Here is a 19,007-nt window from a genome sequence, read left to right as displayed (position 1 = left end):
AACGCTGCAGCACGAGCACTGACAGGAACTAGAAAAAGAGCTCACATCTCTCTTGTACTAGCTTCTCTGCATTGGCTCCCTGTAAAATATAGAATAGAATTTAAAATCCTCCTCCTCACCTATAAAGCTCTTCATGGTCAGGCCCCTTCATATCTTAAAGAGCTCATAGTACTCTATTACCCCACTAGAACACTACGTTCTCTGAATGCTGGGCTACTTGTGGTTCCTATAGTCTCTAAAAGTAGAACAGGAGCCAGAGCCTTCAGTTACCAAGCTCCTCTCCTGTGGAACCAGCTTCCAGTTGTGGTTTGGGACGGGCCTGCCACCACTGCTAAAAAAAATCCTAGAGGAAACACTGTTATCATCATCAGTCACTACTATTGGTGTAGTTGTTGCTACTGTTGTTGCTGTGCACCTGTCTGTCTGTCTTTGTCTCTGTCTCTCTCTCTCACCTGGGCGGCTGTGGCTCAGAGGCAGAGCGGGTCGTTCCTAAATTGGAAGGTTGTGGGTTCGAACCCCAAATTGCTCCCGATGCCATGCATCGGTGTATGAATGTTAGTTTCTGTTCGATGGACTTTCCCGTGAAAGGGTGAATGTGGCACGTAGTGTAAAAGCGCTTTGAGTGGTCGGAAGACTAGAAAGGTGCTATACAAGTACAGGTCCATTTACCATTTACCAACTGGTCGAGGCAGATGACCACCAACCTAGAGCCGAAGGGTCTGTCCTAGGTTTCTGCCTCTTAACAGACAGTTTTTCCTTGCCCTTTATTGCCAAGTGCTTGCTCATGGTGGTACTGTTGGGTCTCTGTAAATGTTATAAGGAGTTCGGTCTAGACCTGCTCCATTTGAAAAGTGTCCTGAGATAACTTCTGTTATCAATTGGCGCTATACTAATAAAATTGAATTGAATTGAAATGAATTACAAGGCTGGGTAAAGTTTGCTGCATTTACCTGTGCTCCAACCTTGCTCAACCTTCTGCTCAAATTTGGATTTTCTGGCTCTACTAACTAACATTATGGCAGCAGGCATTCACTTTATGCCCTTCTTTTAAAAAAGTGCCATCAGAAACATATTGGTGAAGTCACAGACAGGGGCGTGGCTACTAAACTTAGGGGTGTAACAATACAGTAAACTCACAGTTTAATACAATTCACAATCCTGGGTTCACAATATGATTTTCTCACAATGTTTTTAATAAAATGAGACTGAAGACTGTGGCTGATAAGGTAGTTCTCAGAAAAAGATCCACAAAATATATGTTTTTTTTATCAAATCATAGAATTTCTTTTTTCTTTGTCAAACTGAAACTGATGTCTTTGCACTTTGACACTATAATTAAAAATGGACATAGTCTCTGTGACGTCACCCATAGGTCTTGACTCCGACAGCTTCTGGCTAATCCAGAAGCGGGCAAGGACGTGGAGCGTAGTTGGAGCTGAGTGTGGATGAATGAAGCCTGGTTACTGAAAACAGCCGTCTGTGACGGCACCCACCTGTCACTCAAAGCATTGCCTTAATTATGCAAAAAACGTAATATAAATTAAACGGATGAGTTGTATAAAATTTCACACAGTTTTTTGTTGCTTTCGTGTGGGCTTCATTAGCAGGCCACGCAGTTTGCCACTTACTACTAGTGAAGTCGGACATTGAACAAGCAAATCCAAAAGTAGATAGTGCTCTCTTTTAGTTAAAAAGAGGACCATGATTAATTTTTCATCTCACTGATTTAAATCTTTTTATTTGTATCCTAATTGAACTGTCACTCAACATATTGTTACATTCTACTTGGTCTTGACTCAGGGTCAGCTCATGCAGCCCAAAATCTATAAATATCTATAATCCCTGTCCTCCTCTGAGCCTCCTGAATCATTCAGTGTCCCAACCCCCCACACAGCGCCTCAGGTCGAAGACACCACATCCATGTTTGTCTACTGTCTATGGTCAGATCCCATTTAATTAAAAGATGACATCAGTCTGGATGTCAGGCTGTTTGTTTCTCCCTCTTGCAGCTGATTTTTTTTCTTGACTTGATCCCAGCAGCACAAACATGACTGATGAAACGTGGCAACAGTTTCACCCCGTGTGCATGTAACCTTTGTTGTGATGCTTATGGCAGAGTGTATATGTATGTGTGTGTTACCTGTGTTGTAGTGCTTGGTGCAGTATCTGAGGTCTGACTCATCTTTGAGGATGAACTGTGGGAGCGTGAGCCCTTCGGCCACTTGGACTGGTCCGTTCTCCTGCCACTCAAAGATCAGGTCGTTCATGGTGTAGCCAACTGAAAGAAGCAAACAACAGGAAATTTTATGGAATAATATTATGCAACAGAAAGATAAGGAGAATAAATCATTAAAGTGATTCATGATTCTCTGACATTTTAAATAATTTCTGTTATTTTACTTAATCTTACAGCAAGTAGGCTGACTGAAGGCTTAGAGCTGCTTTCTGAGATTATTCAGTCTTGTCAATTGTTGTACTTTATTTGTCAAATGTCACTCAAATCACACTTTTCAAATCCTCTGATGCCTGTGTAAAAAATAAAAAAGAATTGTATTGTATAGTATTGTATCAACTTTGTCACAAAAATGCTATTGTTGGTACATTAATTGAGGAATAAAAGAAGAAAGAACAACAGAAAAACCAAACCAGCTTTACCTTCAGCAGATTTAGGTAAAAGTTCTGCTTTTAGATTTTTAAGTAGTATTGGCAAAATGTAATTATTGAAAGTAAACAGGCTCCTTGTGTAGCACAATGAGTTAGAGTTAAATTAGTATTACATTATTGAATCGTATACATAATCTAATTACATGTTACCAGTAAGCAAAGTTAATTTACTTTATGCTTGAAAGTGATTCCATCATCCATTTCGTGAGAAGCGCCACATATTTTTATATGTAACATGTAACTAGAAGCTATAGTAGCTAATAAGTAGAGCTGTCAAAAAAGAAGCAGTGGAGCAAAAATTACAATATATATATATAACATATTACAAATCATATAATATTAATAATAAATTAAGAAGCGATGAACGGGCCCTCGCACTCCACATAACTCGGGGTGTGCTGCGGCCGCGCCACGTGCCGGTGTAACACGTGCGGACCACAACATGTACATTTCACGTAAATCCGATCAAAATCGCCATGCAGCGCTTACTTCCTGTTGCACTATATCTGAATATTGTCATCTAGACGTGTTCATTATCAAATGTGAAGTTTCATTGAGATTGGACCATGTACGCTGAAGTTATGACAACTTCCTTTTGTTATGGCGAATCGTTGAAATTGGATGCCATGCCATGGAATCGACGGAATGTCGTAAATAGCACAACTACTAAAAAAAAATAGAATATAAAATAGAAAATACTAAATCTTGCGCCACGACTGACATGTGCGAAGGGTTTCATGAGTTTTCGAGCACGGGAAATCCTCCAAAAATGTGATTCATTTGTTACTAAAATAATAAGAATCCTTACAGATACAATAGGGCCTTCGCACAGTCAGGGCTCGGGCCCTAAAAATCTATCAAAGATCCACTCTGTAATCTTCTTCATACTGTCCATATCTTTGACAAATACGAACAAATGGCTGGCTTTGGTAGTAGCGTATTTTTGTCCATTTATTCCAGCTACAGTACTGCTGCCCTGAGGTTAATTCTGACAGAGCTCACAGCCCAGTGTGTAATTAAGGTAGTTACATGCACAAGTCAGATGAAAAAAGACTTCGAAATACACTTCACAGCGACAGTGCACAGGCCCATGATCAGTTAAGAGGTGGCACAGGAAGCTGGATGCTTGGCACAAACTGTAACTGTGATAATAAAAATAATCCCATCAAGTTTTTTAAAGCACAGTATTGGAGAGTGCTCCAATAAAACATACATACATCCTTATATCCAGCTAAATTATGTTCCATTCTTCAACCATGCTTGGTGAAGGCTACTAATGGGAAAGAGTGGGAAAAGTACACAAACTGCACAAACAAAACGTATGAGCATAATGACAGAAAGTGGAAGCTACATTAACATGCATGCGGTCCGTGCACTGTAGGGATTTTTGGCAAAAGCAGAAACCAGCTGGTGCATGCTGGTACAAGCCTTCAGCCATAAACAAAAAATTGAGTTCATCTTGCCTTTTAAGGTTCAGCTAAAAGCGTGTGAAAAGCCTATGTATGTTAAAAAAAAACAACAACAAAAAAAAACAAGAAGAGACTATGCCGGCAGCCTTCCCTTGCACACAAGGAAGCGTCTGTGTTTGGCTCTGGATGTTTTTTAAATCTTGCAGTTGCCCCTGGTGGTAACAGGGTCTCCAACTGTCAACTCAAAGCACTTACAAATTCTGCAGCTGCATTTACTCAAAACACTCATTTCATCTAGTAAAAAAAAAACCACTCCTATTACTGTTACAAATGAGGTTACCTGTGCAGGAACATCAGGTTACCCTTCAGTTTGAATTAATTCTACACATTCTATCTATATGTAATGAGGAATATTAATTGAATTGGAGATGGAGATCAAGGCAGTTTTTCTCTCTCAAACATGCATCATGTCATGACTGGAGTAATTTCCTCTCATCCTCTCTCAGTCTCTCTCTCTCACTCTCTCTCGTGTGCGTGCCTTCGTGCTTCCTGTGTTCTCTGCTGCATGACATCAGAGACACAGCCATGAAAATAATCCATAGACATATATACAAATAAAGAAGGAGCTAGATCTATGTATGGTAATGCCTGTGGCCAGTGGGCTGGAGCAGAATAAAACCACCAATGAAGACAACTAATCTGTTCAAGTGTTATCTGTCCCTCCGGGGCCAAGCTAAGCTCCTGATTGGACAAAGGATGAACTAGTCATCATAACCCTATCAACATTATTAAACGACTTTGCGTTTCCTTAAAAAGACATGGCCACGTGTCTGCGTTAGGGCTGTTTCATAGAGGGGGAAGTGGAGGGGAAGGAGGATGGTACTAAATATACTTTGGTAAAATGTATGGATGAATGAACATGTGAGACACATGGCAAAATAAACAGGATAACATGGAAAATTATATATGATCTGTAACTGTTTGCATATCATTACCCACACATTTGTACTTCAATGTAAATGATAGTATCAGAGTTTATACACTGTCCATTTGTTCTAATTCATTTGATTCTTTGCAGTATCCTGCTCCAGTCTGCACAGGTGGTGCTCCCTGTATGAATCCAAGCAGCATGCCAAACAGTCAGTGGTGTGCACAGTTTAAGTCCCTGTGGGAATACAGACAGACCCTAACGGTCCCATCACCGAGGTATGGAATATGCATACGGCACAATGCACGACAAGCCACTGCAATTATGATGAATAATAAACAGAAGCAGGAGGACCGCTGGCTGAGTGATGTTAACTTATTAATCAACCATGTGTGGCTGACATTGTTGATTTGTGAGGATGTGAGAAGGCTTTATTTTTTAAACAATTTGATCGTAAGTGCTGTTTGCAGGTCCTGCTGTCACAAAACCCTTGTTTAAAAAAAAAAAGAATGTATGTAGCTGCTTGTGATACCAAGATGAAACAGACCGCCTTGTTCAGGTGTGAAAGGTGTGAGTTGGATATCGGGTTTGTTGACAAGGCTATACTGCCTAGGTTGTTCCTCATATCTGTAGCGGGCTTATATTACCAACAGTGGACAGAGGTCAGTACACCCCCAGTTTGGAGAAGCAGACAGGAGTCCGGCACAGAAGCAGAGCAATGCACTGCTGTAGGGGTTGCACAGAAACATATTAGCCCCCCCCAAAAAAACCAATATTTTTTTTTGTGTACGCTATATTAAGAATATTTTCACCACTTTAAAACATCTTTAAAATCTTCAGAAATGTGAAGTTTTGATAGGAGCATTGTCTGTTGTTGTCAAAGTCTCCTCTGTGTAGTAAACATCACAGATTATAGATGATAGTGAAATAATGCCTGCTGCCTTTCTCTGTAAAAAAAGACCACTAATACTGAGCTAGATATAACCAGTTCCAACTATGGTTTGCATAATATCCCAGATAGATATTATGGTTTATGCTAGTTTTGAAAATGAAGCCAAGCAAAATTAGCTTACCCCACTCGCAGATTTTATTGCTCAAAACAAGAGAAATATATAATATTTAAGAACATTTGGCTTGTTTTAGAATTGTTCTTATATGGTAAATCCCCCTCCTAAGAGGTGGGTATACTTTCTATATATGTACAACTACACCTCTGTGTGCTAAGAAAAAATTGTCCTAACTGCTATCTGGTGTGACTGAAAGAATCCAAATATGTAAAGTATTTATACTTATATACCTAATACTGTATATCCCCATTTCCAACTGATTTTGGTTAGGGTTAGGAACGGCAAACAGTGTGTGTGTGTGTGTGTGTGTGTGTGTGTGGGGTGTTTATACTGTACTTACAGCTCTCCAGCTGCATGATACAGGTCTGAACATCCATTGGGAAGTTTTTTAGATCCATTGGACATGACAGAGTTAGTGTTAGTCTGAAAGTGAAGACAGCAGAGAGAACAAGCGAGTCAAAGACAGTGACAGGGTTTAAAGTCATTCATACCTGTCGTACACATGTACAGTATCAAAATGCTTTTATCTGGGCTCATTTTATATTAATGCACCACTAAGTGGGATATCTTTGAGGCTCCGAAACAGAAGCATAACCTCTCTGCAATATCTCTGACATTTTTACTCTTGCTTTCCATCACATCCACTATAGCGAGTAAGACCACAAATATAACCTGGTTCTTTTATTTTAGAATCACGTGCAGGTTAAAGCATTTCACATAGACATTAGAAACAAACACAGAAACTTGCATAAAGCAATACAGAACTACTATTAGCATGTAATGTTGAAAGTCAAACAGTTGTGAGTATTAACAGTAAATCTAGGCGTAAAATAAACACATTAACACATTCTTTATAAAATATTTTTGTCAAGGCGTCGAAATGAAGTGACTGTTTATTTGGATCTCAACAGAAACGAAAAGAACCTTTAAGTTTTTGTGTTCTGGACAAAAACAAATCAGAATAAATTACAAATAAGTCTAGTCTTAGATGACTGTTATGCCACATTGTTTTGTTCAGTTTACATTATGTTGGTAGGTTTCAACAGGTTAAATTTCATGCTTTTTCAGAGCATTATGAATACTATTTAAGACTTATTTTACATCCATACTGACAAAAAAAATGTGTGAAGGAAAATTCATATTGTTGTTACAGCATGACCAATATTTTTTTCCCCCAGAAGCGCATTAAAAGCGAGACTGAAAATGCAATTTAATACAAGTAATGTTGATATAATTTTTCAGTCAGGTCCTCCATAAAAAGCGGAATCCTAATGGTGCACCATCATACTAGGGCTGCACAATATGATATATACAGTAAGTATATATAGGGACTATAATATATAAAAACATCATGTTTCGATTATTTTGACAGATATTGTGATTTACAATATGATTCATGATTATTGTAGGAAATATAGCTTTTTCATCACAAATTCAATTTTCACCAAAAAAAAAAGTTTTTTGAGGTCTGTACCAAACAATCAAACAAAGATTTGTAGGCCAGGGACTTTTTGCAGCACTACAGTACTTCATTTTAATGCTGGTTGTCACATATTCTACCTTTATTAAAACAATGCATCTCTTGCGATTTGCATATTGCACATGGCCATAATGCAATTTAGATAATATTTCGATGAACTGTGCAACCCTACATCATACAGACCTACAGTGCTTATGGTGATGTATTCCCACCACAGATAATGTATTCCTCCAAATCTTATTTCCAGCTGAACTGTGGGTGCACTGTGCGCCTCTAGCTATTAAAATGCTAAAGGTCCATCACCGTGTGTTCAAATCACACCCGGCTCTGTGATTCATTAATTCAGGGCCATGTAGCTTTTCGCTTTGTTCAAATTCAAAGGCATGAGTAACTTGAAAAACAATCACCCCCACACTTACCTTATAGAGTACAAAACATTCCCATTCTTAAATATCCTGAGCAGTTTGTTGTCTGTAGTGACTTCGTGAAAGTGGGCCCCCTTCTCATTCGCGAAGAACAGATCTGGTTTCCATATGGAGTCTAACATAGAGGGGTCCAGGTCCAGAGAGTCATCTGGGTATTCAGCATAGGCGAGCCTGGGATCATTCCACTGCTGACGGAGGAAGATATTCACACGGTAGTCCTACAGGCGAAGAGAATAACATGGATAAATCACACACAGTGAGACATGGAAAAAACTATTTCCAGGGATGGGTTACCATAGGTGAACAAAAATAAAACTACACTCATCATTTCAGGCCATTTCTGGACATAACCAATCATCCAAGCTGCTCAGTGTATCATATTTTTATCCTGTTAGTGACCTACTCAAGGAGGCAGAGGGGTGCAAATGATCTTGAGCCCTGTACGCCAGCTGTTCCATTGGATGCAGTGATGTTGAACAGCAGTGGTGGAACCATATTGTACATGAACACATATGTTCCAACTGGATTCTTGATTTCTGCATGCACAAGCACACCTTCCACCACATTTGTAGGCAGCTGCAGCCTCCTCATTTCCATCAGCATATACGGCGCACAGACACAGTGGGTGGGGGAGGCATGGGCACTAATAAGTGGCTACATTGTTGCTAGTTACAGGTTCATGCTCCTAAACCATTGCTTATTTGCCTCAGGTAAGCAAATCATAGTCCAGTCCAGATTGTCCCTGAGGTGTCTAGTGGTTTCTAATCCATGTGGGAACCAATTATAAGAACTAGTAACAGTATTCACAGGAAAAGATTTGTTTTAGTCCCTCTCCAGTAAACAATCAGTCTTTATTTATGTTCCTACAGTGTGCTGTTTGACTGCTGTCTGTGCAGTTTGACACTAGAAGGATGTTGCTCTGTGCTCATTGAACATCTGATTTTAAGGGGCGGGGCCTACCAGTATGATTTGTGACATCACAAATAGATTGGAAGTCAGTCCTGGTCCAGTATGCAACCTGTACAGTGTGATGTAGAAACTTGAAGCCACCAAGAAGTTGTGATGTTGCAATCACAAGAACTAACGCAAATTCAACCAATCCCGCTAAATTCTGTGTCTTGCCATTTTGTCCAAAAAAACCTTTTTCTGAATTAACCAATCATTGTAATTCCCTGTGCAAAACTTTGAGCCATACATCACTAAACTGACTTCAATGTTTCTAGCTCTGAAGATGCAGACCGTGCAGACATGTATGAGGTGAAAGTCTCACATTTACCCTGTCTGAACAGCGAGATTTCATTCTCACTGGAACAAGTTGCCTTTGATTTTTATGGAGCCCCTTGAGGGTCATGGGGGAAGAAAAAAAATTGGTGGGTAAAAAAAAAAAATAAATATTTTTGTTTCCCCCCTGAGAACCTTACATGGGAGAAAAAAAATACATTATATGTATGTCATATTTTTACTTTCTAAGTTTTTTGTCCTCCCCCATGTCCCTTAAGGGGCTCTGTAGATATTTAATCAATTATAAACAACAACAACAACACAAAAAGCAACTTTTTTCCTCCAATTTAAAATTCCAAAGATTTACATCAGGCATTTTAGCCCATAACAATCCCAAACAAAGCTGACAGAATGGACTTTACAGTGAAGTAGGAGACATTTTGTGTCAAGAAGGAAAAACTTTACAAATGAACATATTTGCATATTCAGAGATTCTGAAATTGTTATTGAGGTAGAAAGAGGAGATGGAAATTATTATTATTATAATTTCCATCTTTCCATCAGACACGCATTCTGGTTTCCAACTTAATACTAGGGCTGTGTATCAGCAAGTATCTGATGTTACAACACATATGCCAGTACCAAGGTTACAATTCAATATATTTAGATATATTGCAATACTGCAAAGATGGCGATATATTGCAATATTTCTCAATCTATTTTTAGTAAAAACTATCATAGTGTAAAGATAGGAATGCAAAGATAGATCACAAGACAGTTATAGTGCAAGACAATTACACATATTGAAATCGGTGAGATGAAAAATCAATCGTGATATCAATCATGGTATCAAAGAAGACAAAGAAAAGGAAACATGCATTGTTTTGCACAGTTTATACCCTACCTCAGAAATTAAAAAAGGATTCTATAATTTGATAAAGAAAATATAAAGTATATTTAGTAGATTTCTGTCTAATTTGTCTGGAGGGGATCTTCAAGAACTTTTGGCCAAAGTACTACTATGTATCAAAATCACAAAAAACACTAATCTCTTATTCAAACCTATTAAAACTATTATTACATCCATCTGACTCAAAGGCTATTTTACAAACCATCTGGAGCCATCTTTGAGCACAACAGGAATGAGCTGCTTTAATCTGTTAAATGAGGGCTATCTATGTGGGAATTACAAACAATAAGAGGAGATAAACCACGCTTAGATGGGGGAGGGGGGAGGCTGCGCATAATTCAGCAATGTTATCAAGCAGGAAATGCTTTGGTAAAAAATGTTGGTCATTTGATCGCAGGGCGTCTCAAACTGGTCCCTAGGTAGTGCGATACTGCGTGCCTTGATGGCAGCACCACTCCACTGTTCGGCGAGTTCAGCTCCCTAGAAAATTCCCAGAATGCACTGTAAAAAGCAGTGAGCGCTCACTGACTGGAAGTGACATCACCACTCTTCCACTTCACCACGCTTCCTACTGAGTGAACCAGAGTGAGTGCGCAGTGAACACAGATGCGGCTAATGAAATTACACAAGGGTAGGTTTGATTTAGGTGTGACAGTAAAACTAACTGTTGCCGATGCTTTCAGCCTACATGAGTCAAACATGCAGATTTTATTTTATGAGCTGCGTCTTCTGTGCACGACAAGACTCCCCTTTAGAAGTATTATAACAGTTTTATATAGCTGTTTATTAACCGCATCCTTTATTTTTCCTTTCTGTTTACACCATAAATGTCATTATCATCGCTGCCTATATATCATGTACCAGATTCATCATTGTCCCAGTGCTCACTGATGTACAAATGTAATCAGAGCTAGAAATATAATTCACTGTACAGTGATTCACTGTCGTCCTGAGGTTATCCTCAATAACTACAGATGTTATTTCTGGTGGTGTCGCGATTACCCCAGTGTCTGTGCACCAAGAATTAAACACACAAACCTTTCTCTCACTGGTGTATCAACTGTTCTAGACTATCGGGGGATTTCCCATGGTGCACTGAGCTCCCCTCTTCCTCTCTCTTTCTGCACTCATTCATGTTCCATTAATGCATGTTACTAACTTCACTTCTTCCCCGGAGTTCTTGTGCTTTCTCGTCTCGCAGGTTCTTATCGATCCTGGTGGAGCCTCCTGCCATGGTCCTGCTAGATTGCCATTGCCAATACTGTTGTTGCTGTGCACCTGTCTGTCTGTCTATCTGTCTGTCTGTCTGTCTGTCTCTCTCTCTCTCTCTCTCTCTCTCTCTCACCCCAACTGGTCGAGACAGACGACCACCCACCTAGAGCCGAAGGATCTGTCCTAGGTTTCTGCCTTTTAACAGGCAGTTTTTCCTTGCCCTTGTCGCCAAGTGCTTGCTCATGGTGGTACTGTTGGGTCTCTGTAAATAATGTTTTAAAGAGTTCGGTCTAGACCTGCTCTATTTGAAAAGTGTCCTGAGATAACTTCTGTTATGAATTGGCGCTATACAAATAAAATTGAATTGAATTGAATTGTTCTGCCAGCACAAGACTATGCTAATGCCCCAACTGCATACTATGTACTCATTTTCAACTGTGCTTTCACAAAATTATAAAAAAATATAAAGAAATGTAGGCGTAGTAAATGAAAGTCAAAAGGGACTTGCAGCTTGTTTTAGAAGACTTAAGCTAATCATTCATGTAAAAGGAGAGAGAATAATACATCAATATGAATAGTATCAGGGTTCCCACTCTTAATATCAGAATAATCATTTTTGAGCACCTTTCCAGGACATTTTCCACTTTTTCTTAACAATACAGGACAGCACTTCCTTACAAACGGTCGTATAAGCTGCAGTTTTGGGCAAATTACTACATTAACTTATAGTTCACATCAAGTAGAACTTATTTTATTTGATAGAAAATGAATCATCTATCAAGTTAAAATGTACAGCAAATCTGATCATTAATAGACTGTATTGATGTAGATATTGGAAATTTCACCACAGCTTTGGAAAAAACTGACTCGATGCTGAAAAGATCACTGCAAGTCAGTTCTCCTTTGCATCTGGTAAAAATGCTTTGAATTACCACACAGTTTATCCCACTAACAGTTCCAGGAAAACATAAATAATTTCCAGGATATTTGGTCATTTTAGTCGATTTCCAGGTGTCTCCATGACTAGAAAACTACTCTCCTATTTTCAAGGTTTTCCAGAACGCATGGGAACCCTGAGTATGTAGACCAGAATGACTGAAACATATCCCATCCTGTGTGTGTGTTCAATTGTGTTGAGAGGTGTATTATGCTGGGGAAACATATATTACCTGCATTACTGTGACTACATTTAAACCCACACTAATTATTCTAAATTTGATGATATAAGAGGCATATATACAGCATGTTCCGTTTGGATATTCCTAATTTTCCTTATTCCAAATTGAGCATTTTCAGATTAAGACTAAATTAAGTAAGACGTTATTATTCAGGTTTTAGGAGTATTCTTTGGACATGTTTGCAGCACATTCAGAATATGAGTCTCATTTGGGGTTTTTAGCACAGTTTGCCTGCTTACAGTCAGCTCTATGTGTTGGGGTAGCATGGTGGCTCAGTGGTTAGCACTCTTGCCGCAAGAAGGGACAGGACCTTTTTGTGTGGAATTTGCATGTTCTCCCCGGGTCTGCGTGGGTTTTCTCCAGGTGCTCCAGTTTCCCCCACCATCATCATATTTTAGGTTAATTCTCCTGTCCACTGGCTTATCTTTGAAGTTGGTCCCCACTGCTGCTAGTACTTAGGAAGGGTTAAATGCAGGGGACAAATTTCACTATACATTGTACTGTGTATGATTGTATATGTGATAACAAAGTTGATTCTATATATGTTCTATATAAACAAAGCAGCTAGCCAGGTTTGCAAGGCTTGAGTTGAGACGTACGTACAAAAGAAAAGCCCAATTTCTGGTCGGAAGGAGAAACACTCTACTTTTAAACATTGTGAAAGAATTGGATATCAACAGGTTTTTGTGCAAATATCCCAACGCCAATCTTTTCAAGAATGCGGTTGAATGAATGAAAGAGGGAGGCTGTTCACACGACTGAAAAGGTAAACGTAGTCAATTACATTGGTGGACATTAAGGTTGCACAATTAATCGAAATAATATGGTCCAATATTCAAATTGCAGTTTTTGTTAAAGATAAAATGTGTGACAAATGGCATTATGATGAAGTACCATGGCCTACAAAGCTTGTTCTACAGATGCAAAAAAACATGTTTACTTTACAGACCCCAACAAATGTAATTATGATTAAAATAATAATTTTTTAAAGAGTTTTTCAGTGAAAATGAAAATTGTGATGCAAAATGTTTTTTACTATATCGTGTAGCTAGTGGATATTACTAATTATTGCACTTATGAACTATAACATATTTAAATACATTTTTACAATACATCTTGAAGCTGAGCCTTGAATGTGTCCATTTGTCCATATAAGTTTATGGAGCATAAAACGGCATTAATCAATATTTCTATATTAATAATGGCTCAAATGACGGGCCCACAGAGGATTATCATCTGATGCTAGAGCTTCCCTTCGCTCTACAGGGCTTTTTAGCCTCTTGTAGCTCTCTCTTTTGGTTTTATAACCCATAAACTCTGCTGTCATTGACTCAATCTTTGGCTGCAGCAGGCGGCTGTTCTAGTAGAAAAAGCTTAGATAAATCCATCAAAGAGCTGAAGAAAGACATTTCTCTCAGGAGTTGGGTGAGACAAGCAGAGTGAATATTGGACTTAGATTCTATCTGGTGGCCAGAAATGTGACTCCATAACGAATGCATCCTGACATTGTAAATAGGAAATTGTTTGGCATACAACTTTATAATATGTTAATATGTCAATGTTGTATTTATGGCTCAAAGTGGTCCCAAAAAAGGATAAAAGAATGAATGCAGCTTTAAAGAACCATCACAACCAACCAGGATACAGGCGCACTGCAACACAACAGTGAAATTGTTCTAGCACTGGTTTTAACTTGAAGCAGTGTGTGTGAGGACAAACCTGTCGCATTATCATGTCTCCCCATGTAGGCATAAAAACTAAATACTGCTCGCACACAGATACAGAATGGATTAACAGGGATGGAGAGACTGAGTGAACAAATGAAAAAGAGAGAGTCTAACAGTAGTAAATCTGTTTAACATGGATAGCGTGTGCAGACCAGAGTGAACCAACCTGGCTCTAAGCCATCTGCGTGTGTGTGTGTGTGTGTGTGTGTGTGTGTGTGTATCTACTGTATCTGTGACAGTGGGCATTCAAAAATAAATCTCTTCCAATGACCATCAAACAAAGAAGGGACAAACAATCAGCATTATTAATGGTTATACTACCATTAAAATGTTCTGCTTTTATTTAAAGCACAGGTGTCTAAAACCACTAAAATGCAATCTTTGTAAATGTACCTTCTGATAATGTATATGTCCTGAAAAACCAAAGGGATAATAGTGAATTTAAGGGAAATTCCGAAATCTACCTTCATTTGTCTCATTATCACCTTGTAGTGAGAACTGGGCTCTTTGTGTTCAGTGGAGTGTTTTGGCAACGTGCAGTCCTGATGGATGTTTTCCACTTTCCACTGTTTAAGCAGGTAAATCTGTGCACAGAATGCCGCAGTATTAAGTGGCAGGCAGTGGGACGGAAGCTGAACAAGTAACCAGCTACCTGGAGGCGAGTGGGCGTTAACATCCACATCCTAGAATGACCTTGATCGTTTTCTGAAGCGGTTAAGTCAACAAATAAACAAACAAAAGAAAAGCAGTGTATCCATTACAGACACAAATGCATCAGAAACTAAGAATACAACTAACTGGGATAGAGCAAGTACTCAGCTGACACAATACAGATAATGTACTTTATACGAGTATCATCAGAGTAAAATGAATATCTGTACTCATTTATATACGGGGTTCACACTCTTTTTAAGAAATCATTTTCCAGGAGTTTTTCTTGACAATACAGGACAGCGATTATGGCACATGCTTTTGTGGTGCTTATTCCCGCTGCCGCGTCAGTGGAACAAAATAACGGTTTAAATCAAGTAGAATTCATTTTATTTTATAGCCTTCAACTAAGCTATAAGAAAAGTATAAGTAACAATTATCAAACCGTATTCAACTGTATTTGTACTTACATCTCTTAAATACATCATAAAAGGCAATTGTTAACACCATCTACATCCTAGCTGTTAACGTGTGGGAGCTGAAATTCTATCCAGCTAAAGTTATACTTCCTTTCGTGTCAGTAAAACATATTTAAAAACGTGTTGTGGATGTGTTAAGGTTATGTCACTACGCTCTCTTGTTGATTAGAGGAAAAGAGGAGTAACAGATAAAAAGACAGATGGTGAGAAAAGAGGAAGGTCTTAATCCTATGTGACATACGGCCACTGTGTATACATATCTCCCCTCTCTCTACAGCTCTTTGTATAGTGTATCATGTCCCTGCATTTACACTGACCCCTCACTCTGCACAGTCCTTTTACCCCTTCATTGGCGTAAAAGCCAGAGTGAGCTTCTTTCAACTTGTCTACTGTACCAATGATAAAACAAAAAGGGTTATGACTACAGATATCCTCAAAATAAAAACTGAAAAAGCATCTTGAAAACTCTTGCAGAATTAAAATCTAAATCTAAAAATTAAATACAAATGCTAATACTTCCCTGCGGTTATGTACTACAGACAGACTCAAAAAAGAAATCACACAGACAGAGGGCCAAGATGACACATTCACAAAGCTGGCTCACTGTTGTGTAAACACACATACTGTCATGAAAAATTCATTCAAGTCAGATAAATAATAAAAGTCAAATGAAAGCAATATTGTACATTCTGAAATTCCTCATGACAGGGCTTGCTTGGTAGGCAAACACACAAACACACACACATACAAATGACGTATCTGTCAGAACAACTCCCAGCGGTGCAGAAAGCACTTAGACCTTGTCGCTTCAATCATCCATCCCCTCGTCCGTCCATCCATCCATCTTTAGAGAGGGCTCGACTGATCACAACCAGTTCTGCTCTGCTAATTATGCAAGAGGCAGAGTGCGACAGGAAGTGAAGTGGTGTCAGACTGTAGCGAAGCCTCACAAATGAAACAACTGACACACACGCAGGAACATAGTTATATCTAACTATCAATCAATAGTGTCAATCACTGTTGCTTTATGAAGGCTAATACTCTTGTTTTTGGACTGAAGCTGCCATTTGCAACTATTTCTTGCTTTTAGCCAACAAGACTAACACTGTGTATACACAGGTGCAGAACTGAGTGTTTTGGTGGTAGAAATTCTTTTGGTGTAAACCTGTTAAGAGCAGCTATAGCCCTTTTCCATACACATGTGCCAGCTTGGCCTGATTTGGAGCATCAGTCCAATGCAGCAGGGATTTACCCTTGCATTACAACAGGGTTATCTGCTTGAAGGTGTGTCTTTAAAGGCAGAGAGAGCCATAGTGGTTACAGACTCACAGACCTACAGCCGTCAAAGACCATCTGATGTCACCACAACTGGAATGGGTGGGGCTTCAACCAGTACTCACTCAACTCCGGGCTCCGGATATGGTCCATCTTTCGTACAACTCGATACAGCTCGGTGCCTTTACACTGGTAATTAAAATACAAATCACAGCGGGATGGTTTGCAAAGTGCTATTGGCAAAGCCCTACTTGTGGCTTATAAAGTCCCCATTGTTTATTTGACAGCATGAATGAGCAGGAGTATGTTTAACCAGTCTGTTACATCGCAGTGTATTCAGGAAAGTATCTTCATCTGTGACCTGAGCTGTCTCATGGTTTTTATAACAAATCCAACATAATATTTCAATTACATTTGGAAGCTAGAAAATTACTTATTAACATTATTAATTCAATTCAATTCAATTCAATTCAATTCAATTGTATTTGTATAGCGCCAATTCATAACAGAAGTTATCTCAGGACACATTTTTTATTAGGGCTGCATGATATGGTTAAAACATCCTATTGCAATAATTTAACAGATACTGCAATTGCAACAAGATTGTTAGACCAGGGCCTCTCTACAGAACTACAGTTGTTCATTATAATTCTGTTTTAACACACACTTTAACTTTATCAAAAAACTGCAGCTTACTGTGATTGGGATATTGCATCTGGCCATATTGCGATTTCGATAATATTGTGATTAATTGTTTAGCCATACGCATTACAAATATATATAACTTTGTGCCCTTGTTGTTGACTAAGCATGCATTGCAAATGTGGATGGGTGATATCCGGGAAAGATCACAGGTACTTTGAATCCACCAGTATCTTTGAAGTATTCAAAGCGGTCTTCATTTCCACACATACTACAAGTTCTACTCCTGTTTGTCCTATCATTTGTCCCTGGTCAGTGGACCCCTAACAGGATCAGACAGCTCTGCAGCTCTCCTAAATCCTAGAGGAGATGAAGTGACTTCCACGCGTTAAAAAAGTTGATAAAATGCTTTTACTCCTGTGCCAGATGGTTTGCCAATTTAGTGACATTTTTACTAATCTAATGTCAACATACCTAAAGCCATACAAATCCTGGTCTATGTAAGTGTGTGTGTCTGCATAATATCGATGTACAAAGCAGCTTCTGTGCAGCCAGGACAGACTTCATGTCACTTTAAAGAATTTGCTGTCAGAGTCACTAAATGTCTTTACTGCACATCTGCTATTCCTGTCTGCCTGTCTGTCTCTTCTGATTTCTATCTCCGTCTGCCTCCTTCTGTCATTATTTCTACTTGTCAGTGTGTCGTCCTGTCTGGCCACGGTTTTAAGCTTTCATTTCTTCCTCTTGTGGAAGGTGCTAATAAGGAGTGCAGCTGACCCTATCTTAATTTTTTAACAATAATAATGATAATTAAAACACTTCCTCAGAAATACTACCTATACTGCTATCACTACTTACATTTGAATAATGGCAGTGATACTCCCAGTAAATAAATGATGCTACCTGTGTAGTTTAAAGGATATCTATGGAGCTGTGGACAAAAATGTTGCCTTGAGTTGTTCTAAACTTGACCCTACATACCAAATGCAATTTCAAGCTCTGAAACTGTATTTGATAATTTATAGCACATCTTGAGGCTTGATAATGATGACAGACTGCTACTCTTAATACCTTTACTATCAGCACATGACCGTCCAGCTCAAAGCGTCTGAACTTCTACTTTTTGGGTACATCTGCTTTCTACTACAGATTTTTTTAAATCCAAAAAAATCAAAGGTGAGTGGTGTGTGTCAATCCACAATCATTCCAAATGTCAACATATGAGATATCATTTATTAGAGTGTGAATTGTGCTTCTACAGTAGATTAGATTAGAAACATATTCTGCTGTACAGCTCATATTCCCTCTGGTTAAAGTATACAGAATCTCCATCTTATATGCACTAATCAAGGGAGCAGTGATCAAAGACTTGAATCACCAATGCTGCCCTCAGTGCCCTAAAATTCCACATTCTGGTTTAATGACATCTGATCTAACTGAAGCATGACAGCATCCTGTCTGCACACTGAGAACAACCCAGAATATTCATTGACTGAGCATCCTGTCAAGGACAAATGTATCTACTTCAAAATATATTTGTCTGATACTAGCTGCAAAGTGCAGAAAGCCTATTAATGTTTACAATTAGTAAGAGTGATGCCATTTACTTTTCACCTCTAATGCACATAACGTTGCCATGTGTATACATGTGTTTCACCAATGACAAATTCATCTGTGTTTGTGGGGAATGTGTTAAGATGCTGGAACAACTCCTGGAAGAAAACAAAAGCCCTGTAAGT

General features: G+C 38.8%; 1 protein-coding gene across 2 annotated transcripts in view; it reads right to left on the bottom strand.

The window, feature by feature from the left end:
- Positions 1-19,007, bottom strand: part of glra3 (glycine receptor, alpha 3) — a 75,366-nt gene that overhangs the window by 24,949 nt on the left and 31,410 nt on the right. For both annotated transcript variants that reach the window (XM_051386127.1, XM_051386128.1), the window contains exons 4-6: positions 7,968-8,191; positions 6,409-6,491; positions 2,141-2,278 (exon numbers count right to left, since the gene is read on the bottom strand). In XM_051386127.1, the coding sequence (XP_051242087.1) occupies positions 2,141-2,278; positions 6,409-6,491; positions 7,968-8,191 (445 nt within the window). The remainder of the gene's footprint in view (positions 1-2,140; positions 2,279-6,408; positions 6,492-7,967; positions 8,192-19,007) is intronic.

The sequence above is a fragment of the Dicentrarchus labrax genome, unplaced genomic scaffold, assembly GCF_905237075.1.
Source record: "Dicentrarchus labrax unplaced genomic scaffold, dlabrax2021, whole genome shotgun sequence".
In the NCBI taxonomy this organism is placed as follows: Eukaryota; Metazoa; Chordata; class Actinopteri; family Moronidae; genus Dicentrarchus; species Dicentrarchus labrax.
The sequence above is the reverse complement of the archived record's forward strand: the minus strand, read 5'-3'. Positions and strand labels throughout refer to the sequence as shown.